Genomic DNA, 11,851 nt, shown 5'->3' on the forward strand with positions numbered 1-11,851 from the left:
TAAAGGTGAAAAGTAGGATGCATGTAGCTATCCAATAATATTTTTTATCAACTAATTAATTACAATAGCGTGCTACTCTAATTCATTTCTCCTCCCAATTTTTTTAAGCAGAATACCATTCTAGTTAATTTAATCAACCTTTTGAAACGACCCAATAATCCTAGAGCATAGATGTTTTGCTTACTATGGTAGTATAATATCAGTTGAGATTATCACAACGTGGCGCTTCCAAGGGCCGCCACCGACCCTCTTTAGTTTAGTTATTAGCACAAGTTCTCCGTAAAAAGTTGCCGTAGTTACACCGAGAAACACCGATTTGCCCAACCCCTAACATGCTCCAAATTTCACCGATGTCGTGTACTAAAAGAATCATATATTTCATATATAGCTCAAACTGGCAGAAGCAACGGCATCTATCGTCACTCCAATACAACACCAACTTGCTAATCATGTGCAGCAATCCATATATTATTCGTCATCATTTATGCAAACCAGCCATACCTCATTACCTGTTGAACATTCTTTGCAGGTGCCATGGGCGCACATCGCCATCAGGCTAATTATTGCAACTTAGCATGACAGTTCTTTTCTCAAGGAAAAGCGAAACAAAAAGGATTAAAACTAAAGCTTCCAGAAGAATATTCTTGGAAGTAGCAAAAGGAATAAGGAAATTGTCCATATAGCAGTTGTTCACTATCCTTCAAGGGCAGATGCACCAGATATAATCTCAATGAGCTCCGTAGTGATGGATGCTTGGCGTGTCCTGGATACAGAAAATGAAGGCAATCAGTCTATGTTCTCAAATCTTGCTGAGCATTTTGCTTTGCAATATGCTTGCATAAAAAGTACTAGTTGACAAAAAAGACAAACCTGTTGTAAGTGAGAGTGAGACGGTCAAGCATATCGCCAGCATTTCTGCTAGAGCTGTCCATGGCAGACATGCGGGCTCCGAGCTCGCTGCATGCATTCTCTAGGGCACCATTGTACAGGACCTGCCATTGGTCAGGCATTGCAGTATGTTATCATAAGAGAGCCCCAAGTCTTAAAAGGGAAAAAATCATGGAAGTATTACTCCTTCCGTTCCAAATTATAAGTCGTTTTCACTTTTCTAGATCCATAATTTTTGTTATGCACATTGATATACACTATGTCTAGATTGCGTTCCAAAAATATATACACTATGTCTAGATACATAGCAAAAACTATGTATCTAGAAAAGCTAAAACGATATAAAATTTGGAACAGAGGGACTGCACGTTTTCCTGTATATTTACATAATACACACTACAAAAACTGCTAAGCTACCATAAATCTGTTGCTTCGAAGGATAACCATATTAAATCACCCCTAGATAATTAGTAAAACTACATCTAAAATCTTAGCTAGCTCCTTTGTGAATTGTGATCACCAATGACTTACACAAGAAAACTGGAACTCAGCAAGATTCTGCAATATCTCTGATTTTGTCTCGCCACCTTCAATTTCATAAGAATCCAGGTCACCAATCTTCCCACCAGCTTCTGATTCTTTTTCTGCAACCTGCATAAGGGAAAAGGCACTCAGTAATAAACAATGAAGATATAATGGTGTGTTTTTTATGGTCTTGCTGATTAGAGCACTAATTCACAAGCCTCAGAATCACTTACCTCAGGGGACAGTATTGTTACCATTGTGGGCTTAAATGATATCACAGAATGGAACTTGTTAAAAATAACCCTCAAAGCATCATATTCCACATTTTTCAATATGTCATCCGCAAGCACAGCGATCTGAAATGTGTTGAAATGATAGTAATTAAATTTTGTAGCAACATGGGAAACTTTAAAAAACTAGGTACTAAACTGAGCATATTCTTATAATTTCTTCAAGGTACAAAGTACTTTTACAAAAACAGTATATTCCTGACCCCTAACAAACCTAGAGAGTGTGAATGCCACAACATGCTGAGACAATTTCCATAATTCAAGTTCTGCAAAATAACAAGCGAGAGTATGCAAGTGGCCAGTTTTTCCTTGCAGTAGCATATGATATTACTCAATACTTTGATGCCACAAAGAATCAGCTGCTTGACAAAGAGGGTGACTAATTTCATACTTTGATATTTGAAATTTAAGGCACACAAAGTAGAAGCATAATTTCCATACTTTGATACTTGAAATTCAAGGCACGCAAAGTGGAAGATAAACAATTAATTCAGCTTTTTCATGCGAGAAAAAGAAACAAAAAAAGGTAAATAAACTGTCAGATAGCTGAAACTGTACATCCATAGCTGCTTTGTGGCCATGACTACTACAGCTGGCAATCCAGACAATTTTATTTGGACCCAGAAGAGCCTAGAATTGCACTGAATAAGCTAGCCAGTAACTAGAACAGACATCCTTTTCTGCCATTCAGATTAGCTGTCTTGCATATTAGTCTAACAGGAGAGTTCGTTAAGTTTATAGCCAGAAAAGAAAGGCAACAGCATGATGCTATGAAAACCATAAGCTATCAAAAAAATAAATTAATTAATCTGAAACATAACACCCCAAAAACTGTAGTGCAATCCCTAAATATTAACCCAATATTAAACCGAAACATAACCGCCACATTGTTAATCTGCAAATTTAAAATGAGTGGAAAAGTTGAAAACAGACCTGTGTATAGTTGATAGGGTTCTTCTGAAGTTCAGTTACAGTCATTTCGATGCTCTTCCTTGAGTCACGCACCAGCTGAACTTTGCCCTTTTCTCCTAATATGACATACTTACTCTCTTTCTCTGGACCTGGTAGCAGAAGCATTAGCATCAAATTCACGATCTTAGAACAATATAAAATGATTCTATTCATATCAACCACGTGAATAACGTACCAGATGTCAATTTGTGAAGAGCCCTGCTAACTTTCACTGATGTTGAATTAATACCACCACAGAGTCCCTTGTCAGAGGTAATGGCCACGATGACATTCTTCTTGACGTCGACGGCTGTCCAGTCATAGCAGACAGGTTGAACAGTAACATGAGGAAATTTTGAACTAAACAGCAAAGGTCTACAGAGAATTGCAACCATAAATAACCAAAAGAAGTTCAAAAGAATCTATGACCATAAGTCATCCATGTCACATACGCACGTTACCATTTTTCTTGAAGTGGGATTTTGAACTATTCATCAAAGAAACATGAAAAGAACATATTATCTGCTAATTCGACAAAATTCTACATCTCCAACAAAGGGAGTTTATAAGGATGTAAAGTATCACATGGTCTCTTTAGTTTTTACTAAAGCATACATGGAATATGATACTGGATTTCAGTTACTTATGAAACCCTGGCATTGACATTTCAATCAATCAACTCAATATAAACTTATAAGGACATGCCATTGCAGGAATGATGCCCACTTACAGGTTGAAAGAAACTTGTCAAAGAAGCATAAATTGAATCTCTCATGATACTAGTGACCCTTAGTAGACATACCAAACCCCATTGAAGAAATCTAACTTGAATCTAACAGTATGTTACTGAGTATTAAGGGTGACAGATAAAACCCCACTAAAGCAGCGCATCATACTAAATCTACAAAGGACAAAACAGGTGAAAGAAACTAGAAAAGAGGCTATCCGGTGGCTTTGGAAACCTCATATATATGTATACATACTTGGAGCATCCCCAAGAAGGGCAGTAAACGGCTCCCACAGGCCACGTGAATTTTCAGTCCTCGTCTGAACAGCTCGAAGCTTTGATGCTGCAACCATCTTCATAGCCTTTGTGATCTTCTGAATGTTCTTGACACTCTTCATCCGGTTCCTAACTGCACTCGATAACAGAAAAGTAATTGTAACTAGGAACCCTTTTCAATTTATAGAAGAGAACAAAGCAACCATAGATTGCAAGAATCCTTACCAACTTGAGTTGAAATAGACCGCACACCAAGTGGAGTCGTCTCCCTATCAATGTAGTAAGCAGTCAGCACAGAACCATATAGACTAAGATACTGTGTCAACGAAATGATGCAGAGTTGAGATTGTTAGAATATAACTCAACAAATACACGCTTATAGAGAAGATGTTTTATAGCGATAAAATTAAATTCAGTGCATCAAATTTCCAGTTCGTGTGTATACACATTAAAAAAATGTCAAAGAACAAAAATATGATAAACAAAATACATATGAAATGTGTTTGCTACGCCTTGGATCTCCATAATAAATATTTGCGTGCTTGCATTTATCACCTACACACAGATCAAGCGTGTGCATAATACTGCTTCTAGAACCAGAATCTACGATCAAGCCCCTTAGCCCGGATCTAGACCCAGAGGAATACTGCTTCTAGAAAGTTCCCAAATGTACGAACAAGCCCCTTCCCCCGGACCTAAAAACTGCATATACGATATTAAACCTACGGAGTTCTATAAAAAAATGTAATCGACAAATTACATTCGAAATGCGTTTCCTACACCTCGGATCTACATAATAAATATTTGCGCGCTTGCACTTATCACCTACACACAGATCAAGCGTGGACATAATACTGCTTCGAGCGTTCCCGAATGTACTAAAAAGCCCCTTTCCCCGGATCTAGCCCCAGAGGAATGCTGCTTCTAGAAAGTTCCCGACTGTAAGAACAAGCCCCTTTCCCCGGATCTAGCCCCAAGAGGAATAGGGGATTAAGCGGGAAGGAAGGACGTCGCCTTACGGTGAAGATATGACAGAGGACCGCGCGGCCGCGGCCGCCGGGGAGGGGTTGGGGACGGTGGGGGAGAGGAGGAGGCGCCTCCCCTCGCGTCGCAGCGCCGCCATCGCCATCGCCGTCGCCTCGCCTGATTTGCCCTCGCTTCTCTCGCTGTCGAATGCCTGGTTTTTTTCCCTTCTCACTGTCTGTATTTCTATGTCCGTCCTCGGAAGCGCCTTTTTTATTTTTATATTTTTCGAAAACATTTTTTACAGAAATATATTTTCAATATCACAATTTACAATTTTGTACCCCTACCGCCCGGCAGGGGGGCGGCAGGGGGCCTGCCGCCAGCAGCGGGGTGGCAGGAATTTATATGTAAATTTAAAAAAAATTATTTGCGCGGGAGCCCTTGGCGGGAGCCTGCCGCCCCCCTGGCGGGCGGCAGGGGGGCCTGCCGCCCCAGGGCGGCAGGCTCCCCAGTCCTGTATAAAAGGTTTCCCTCTCCCTCCCCCTTTATTTGCTTCCCACGACATCCAGAGAGCGGGAGGGAGAGAGGAGGGGTGAGGGAGAGAGTTGTAACGGCGAAGCCCTGCCGGATTTTGGATCCTAACCGCAGGTAATAAATATTTCTCAACTTTCTCAATCTAAATTTATTGTATGTTTAATTCTATAATTAGTGTATGCAGCAGTAATGATATTTTAGCGATTTAGGTAATGTTTTTAATATAATTTAGGTAGAATTAAGATTAGTTTTTAGAAAAACCAATTAGGTTTACCAACAACTTTTGTGGTATTGATTAGTTGTTTAATACGAGAAAAAATTTCAAGAAATAGTCAGAAATTGTAGAAAATATTAAAAAAGTATATGAAACATTCAGATAAATTGTAGAAAATGCAGAAAAATTTAGAAAATGTTAGAAAAATATATTGTAAAAAATTGTAGGAAATGCACGAAAATGTTAGAAAAGTTTATGAAAATTTAAGATAAATTGTAGAAAAATGCAGAAAAATTATAGAAAATACAGAAAACTTATATTTTTTTGTGTTAGGTATGGCCGGAGATACGCCAGCTCTACTTGACAGAGTCATAGACTCGTCGCACCGGTCCTTTCTTGTTGTGGTTCAGCGCGTGAAACTTAACGTGCTGCGTCCACGTCCACCAGCGGAGTTTATTCCTGTTGAGCCACGATGGGTGCCCAGGTGATATGTCGTCGGATTATGTTTTTAAAAATACGTTTGTTTCGTATACGTTTCGTACATAATGTACTTACATTTGATCGTTCTATTTTTCAGGTTGAGTGAGGCAGGTCTTCTTACTATAGGTCGTCTTGCTGAGAGTGGTTTAGTACAGCTGGGCAGGTCTCTACTTACGGCTCTAGTTGATAGATGGAGGCCTGAGACAAACACCTTCCACCTCCCTTGTGGGGAGATGACACCGACCCTACAGGACGTTGCGATGCTGCTGGGTCTTCCTATCAGTGGGGATGCCGTAGGGCCTCGTGTCGTCCCGCCTACGTGGTTGGACGATCTAAAAGAGCTTTTTGCAAATATTGACATCGCGATTGATGTAGAAGAGCACCCAAAAGCAACAGGCCCTGCCAAGGCATGGATCCTCCAGTTCTAGGTACATACCTTGTTATGGAACGATTAATGTTAGAGTTATGCTTTTTACTAGTGCAGTTATGATTTTATTTTATAATTGATCTCGTACTCATAAATGTTCATCATTTCTATGCAGCCCGACAATTTGGCACATGATGCTGATGATGATAGCGCCACTCGATCCCTTGAGGCATACCTGTTGTGGTTGTTTGGATACATAATGTTCAACAACTCACACGGAGCCTATGTGGATAGGGTGCTTGTGCCTTACGCACTGGAGATCGCAGAGGCAGCTGTGGAGGAAATGCCTCAATACAGTTGGGGTGCAGCGGTACTTGCAGCCACGTACCGTGGCCTCTGCAAGGCATCGGTGCAAAATAAGCACAATGCAATTCTTACAGGATGTCCAATTCTGCTACAGCTTTGGTCGTACGAGAGGATAGCAATTGGTCGCCCGCTTGTCGACCACTCACCGTATGAGCTGGATATGTACGGTGACACCGAGGACGATAGGCCCACCATGGGGACTCTCTGGTACGCTCGTCAGGTACGGAAATAACTGCTACTCGTACTATTCTGTTGGCAATTCTGTTGCTTTGTTTTACTCTCTTTGTATTTCTTATTTGTACATATTATTATTAATTTTGTGCAGAAGAGGTGGCCCACGTACAGTCTCGTCGGGCCTATCCTGATTTTGTGGCTGAGTTTGATCGGTTGACACCTGAAGACGTCGTGTGGGAGCCCAACTCCGAGTTGGCTATAAACACTCGTGCACCGATCGGGATATCTTTGGTTTGCTTTCAGGACCAGGCCTTATGGATGACAACTACAGCGTTGGTGTACGACGTTTACATTGAGGCTCACTGCACGGACAGAGTCACGAGACAGTTCGGTCAAAGGCAGTTGTATCCTGTGCCGTCAGCATTGGATCGGGTCGAACGCCATGACCACAGGTAACAATTCATATACTATTTCAGTGACTATGCATTGTATAGTTAACTAATCATATTTGACTAAATTGTTTTCAATATTTAGTTTATCGAGGACTGGGCAACCCTTCTCCAACATGTGGGTGACAAGGGTGCAGCCTTGGGTCGATGGCTGGGACCAGGCAGAGGAGAACGTGGCGCTTGCGACCCCTGCACACATGGAGGCTTCGTACAGGGCGTACCTGAGCTGGTACCAGCCTCAGACTCGTTGCCGCTTGATATATGCTGACATGCAACCACAGCCGCATGTTGCGACAGCACAGGATGGGTACGCACGACATAGGGACGAAGCATTAGCTGGGGCGGTGAGTCAAAGTTATCATCGCTTTTCAAATACTTTGGATTACAGTGTTAATGCCTTTTTTTCTTACTTGCAGTTTGAAATGTGCAGGTTGATGGACTTAGATGCCAGGACGAATTTGATGAGGATTTGAGGGGGATCTATGATGGATAGGAATGAGCAAGAGTCGGCTTAAACCCGAGTTTCACAAAGATCTCATTCCATGCTTGAAGCCTTTGGTAGCCGGACATCGTACGATGACTCGTACGGTTCGTCTCAAGCCTCGATGTTGTTTCCTTGTGGTCCCACACAGCAGCAGTCTTCCCAAGCACCTTATTGGTCTCAGCAGCATTATCCAGGTACGTGAGGATACTTACTAACTTCCTACTTTGAAGCCAACAATTAATTTTCAGTCCATACAGGTGATGCACACCCACCTTACCAACCTCACGGAGGGACTCAGTTTAGTACCATGGCACCAGCTGCAGGGATGTCATTTCAACCAACACAGGCACCACCACGACCTTTCGGTAAACATATAGTCAATATCTTAATTTCAATTAATTGTGGTATGAAGTCTAATTCCTTTTGTATTTACATATAGGATCACAACAGGGGTATGATGCTGGACCTTCTTCGTATTACCCTACGGCGACAGCAAAAGGAACGCAAGGTAAATACCTAATCTGTAGCCCGAATTTATCATGTGCTTCTTATCTCTATGAATATTTTAAATAATTTGAACGGTTTACAGGATCGCACCACCAGCTTCCTGATATGGGTCATTCCTCGTATCCACCACCACCAGGTACGTATGATGAATATATACCAAAATATATGACTTATAAGACGATATTAAGATATCTTAATTGCTACTGTATAGGGCCCACACATGATACCTTTGAGGCGAACTTCGAAGATTGGAGTCGGTTATTTTCTACACCTAACCCGCAGGCCGATATTACCTTCTAGACACCTGTGCCAACCGGACGTCTAGGTAGAGACGTAGGGCCTCCAGAGCGACACACCTACTCTACAGACCACGTCCACGCTCAGCGTAAAAGAGGTCGACATGGCCGGGGTGGCCGGGGTGGTTAGGATGTGCTTCTAGTTGTTTCTGTATTTTTGTTATGGACATGTCATCATGTTATACTTATTTCGTTCTCATACATCACCTATTTCGTTCTCATTTGCGTTTGTGTGTGAATTGCTAGCTTATACGTTTCATATTCATGTTCTTTACTAATGGTTTTTATTTGTATCCATATCTAAAACACATCTAATGGCCACAGGAAGCTGTCTACAGCAGGGAGCCTGCCGCCCCCCTGGCGGGCGGCAGGCCCCCTGCCGCCCAGTGGATTGGCGGCAGGGGGCCTGCCGCCCGCCAGGGGGGCGGCAGGCTCCCGCCAATAGCTCCCGCGCAAATAATTTTTTTTAAAATTTACATATAAGTCCCTGCCGCCCCGCTGCTGGGCGGCAGGCCCCCTGCCGGGCGGTAGGGGTACAAAACTGTAAATTGTGATATTGAAAATATATTTCTGTAAAAAATGTTTTCGAAAAATATAAAATAAAAAAGGCGCTCCTCGGAACATGTTAAAGGAGTAGAGGACAGAAATGGGCAACGAGCCCTACTAACACGCGGGCCTTCTACCTTATGGGCTTCTAATGGGCCTGTGTTCCGGACCTTTTTTTTTATCGCAGGCGCTGCCAGACTCGATCTCCTTTCCCCTAAATAATGGGTCTTATGGGCTTCTAATGCGATCTTGATCTCCCTACGTCCATCCGCCAGCCCCCAGTGGAACCTATATATCTTTCGGAAGTTTTTTTTTATAATTATCTTCTACTGTTTGAAATTCGTACAAAGCAACCACAGCTTTTGGATCCACTCTAACCCTAGCTTCTCTCTCCCAACTGCTCTGCTCGCCCTGACCGCCGCCGCCGTCGCCGCTTAGCATGCTCTCCCGCCCCGCGCGCCTGCACCGCCGGCGTGGCCTGCTCCGCGCGCTTCTCGCCTGTTGCGTGCCGCCGCCTGCTCCGAGCGCAACTACCGCCAGCTCTGAGCGCCCCGTGCCTGCTCCGCCGCCGCCGCGCATCTCCTGCAACGCCGCTGCCGCTGCCGGCTCCGCTGCCGCGCCCGCGTCGCCGCCAGCGCCGGAGAGGAAGAGGGCATGCGGCGATTTTTGTTGAATCAGGTTGATAAATGTTGAATCTATTATGTCTAAATGTTGAAATAGTTTGTAGAAGAAGTTGAATCTATTATGGCAAAATGTTGAACATTTTTTTTCGGAAAATGGTAAATCTAATTTGGGCCTAATGGGCTTTATAGATATATAGAGTATCCATCTTCCGGAAGGTGTATAGGGACCCCCCAGCCCCTCCCCTCCGGTGCCTCTTTGGGCGACGACGATGGGAGGGAAACCTGGCTCCATGATGGATATGATGTGTATAGTTGTAGATATTGGTATGCTAGTTTGTATCTACCGGTGTCGACGCTCAAGTCGTCGTTTAGGGTTTGGTCTCTCCTACGCTTCTCCTAAAGTGGTGGCGGTATAGACGCCATCTTCGGCTAGGGCCGTAGGAGACTTTTGCTCCTCCTCATGCTCTTCGTTGAAGACGTCGATGATGGTGTCTTTTGCAGAGAGCAGGAAGTGAGGTTAGGCGTCCTTTTTCCCCAAATAATTTCCGGCGCTTGTGTGTTCGTCGTAGATGGCTCTACGGGGTCTTTTGTTCTCCATTCTTTATGTGTGGAATGGAGATGTCGTGCTCCCTGCTGCGAGCTATGGCGGGGATCCTTTACTTCCTCCATGTTTTATTTGAGGTCTTTGGTGGTGGATCAACATTCTCGTGGTGGCTGTTGGAAGGGTGGAGCGCCTCAATGTCTTTTATGCAGGCGATTCAACAACGAAGATGCTATTTTTTTTGACTTTGTCTTTTGCGTCATGGGTCGAATCCATTGTGTGCTTCTCTGTGCCGGGTGTGTCCATGGCATCCATGACGCCACTGGCCTTGCAATTGCAACCATCAAGAAGGTTGCTGGAGGCGGGAGGAAGATTGCTTGTTACACCTTTGTTCATCGGAGGAGTTTTATGTACCAACACGAATTGAAGTCGGGTTGGTTGTTGATCCTACCTTTGGTTTTTCTGGTCCATGTGGGGTTTCTAGAGGTTCTTGAGGCGCCAGATCCCTCGTTGCCCGTCAATTGTCTGCCGGTTCGTTTAGCGGTTATACAACATGTCGATTTTGATGTGCTACTCAAGACGATGCCAAAAAAACCTTGTTCTTCGCCAGGGAGGAGGTCGGCATCAAGCTGGGAGCTCCAGCTGCCGGTGGCGAGAACGATCATGAATGCACAAGGATTTGAATGCAATTTTTATTTTTTTCAAGGGTGTCGTTATAATTTGGAATGTAATCACCAAATATTATGAATGAATGAAAACCCGGCTTTTCAAAGAAAAAACTTACCACTTTTTTTCCAATTAACTTTTATATATCACCACAATATGGTTTGATAATTCGTTTGATGCCAACAGTGTGAATATTATGCTGGTAGACCGCTTTTTCAACAGCTTTGTCAGTGAGAGGACTGCTTTGAGGCCTTTTGGAATTTAATTTAATCGCCTTCCAATGATTTGGAATCCAAAGCTAAACAAGGATTTTTTTTTTATGTGTGTGTGTGTGACTTAAAGCTAAACAAGGATGAGAAAGCAGATTCAGTTGCAACGGGATGCCTGCGATAGAAACAATTCCGTTTCTATTTGATTTGGGCGGAATTTTAAATAAATGAAATGGGCATCAAAACACTGGCTGTTTTGTTGCATGAGACCAAGCAACTAATGCGTCATTTCTACTAAGAAGAGAAGAATGATAGTTTATAATCTGCCTGTTTCACTCTTCAGGTTGAGCGGCGGGCGTTGAGAGGATCGATGATTAATGCAGCGTTAGTGTCTTTTGGGCTCCGTCACACGGCCATATAATCCGGTGGAGAGAGAGAGGTGTGAGCCTTGTATGGCTAATCACGCAGTCCGATCAGATCCTGGTTCAAATTGATGCCTGTGCAGACTGCTGCGGAACTCAATGGAGAATCCAAAGCTAAACAAGGATTTGGAATTCAATGTGAATACTATGAATATTTAAAAAATCATAGTAAATCACAAAACATCTATAAAATGGAAAATTGAATTTTCTTGGATTTCACAAGAGTAGTTCTATACATTGAACATATTGTATGATATAATTTAATAAAAATTATATTTTAAATTTTAAATATATAATTTTTTGTAATTAATTCATGTCTACATATTTGTTGGTCCAATTATGGTGAAACT

At 42.8% G+C, this 11,851-nt stretch overlaps 1 protein-coding gene across 1 annotated transcript; it reads right to left on the reverse strand.

Annotated features, from left to right (window-relative positions):
* Positions 1-358: 358 nt before the first annotated feature.
* Positions 359-4,870, reverse strand: LOC120646872 (ATP synthase subunit gamma, mitochondrial-like). The gene is made up of 9 exons (XM_039923376.1): positions 4,677-4,870; positions 3,883-3,926; positions 3,638-3,790; positions 2,851-2,964; positions 2,637-2,764; positions 1,647-1,769; positions 1,420-1,539; positions 871-992; positions 359-763 (listed from the first exon to the last, which is right to left on the reverse strand). Exons 1-9 carry the CDS (start codon positions 4,784-4,786, stop codon positions 694-696), a joined length of 984 nt encoding a protein of 327 aa, XP_039779310.1. The 5' UTR covers positions 4,787-4,870; the 3' UTR covers positions 359-693.
* Between the last annotated feature and the right edge of the window lie 6,981 nt (positions 4,871-11,851).

The sequence above is a fragment of the Panicum virgatum genome, chromosome 9K, assembly GCF_016808335.1.
Source record: "Panicum virgatum strain AP13 chromosome 9K, P.virgatum_v5, whole genome shotgun sequence".
In the NCBI taxonomy this organism is placed as follows: domain Eukaryota; kingdom Viridiplantae; phylum Streptophyta; class Magnoliopsida; order Poales; family Poaceae; genus Panicum; species Panicum virgatum.

What these genes read in the sequence shown, in the direction of transcription:
- LOC120646872 (XM_039923376.1), bottom strand. Translation starts at nt 4,786, where the DNA reads ATGGCGATGGCGGCGCTGCGACGCGAGGGGAGGCGCCTCCTCCTCTCC. An exon ending in TCTTCACAAATTGACATCTG is followed by an intron (nt 2,765 to 2,850) that starts GTACGTTATTCA and finishes TTCTGCTACCAG; the next exon opens with GTCCAGAGAAAGAGAGTAAG. An exon ending in CTCACTCTCACTTACAACAG is followed by an intron (nt 764 to 870) that starts GTTTGTCTTTTT and finishes TTCTGTATCCAG; the next exon opens with GACACGCCAAGCATCCATCA.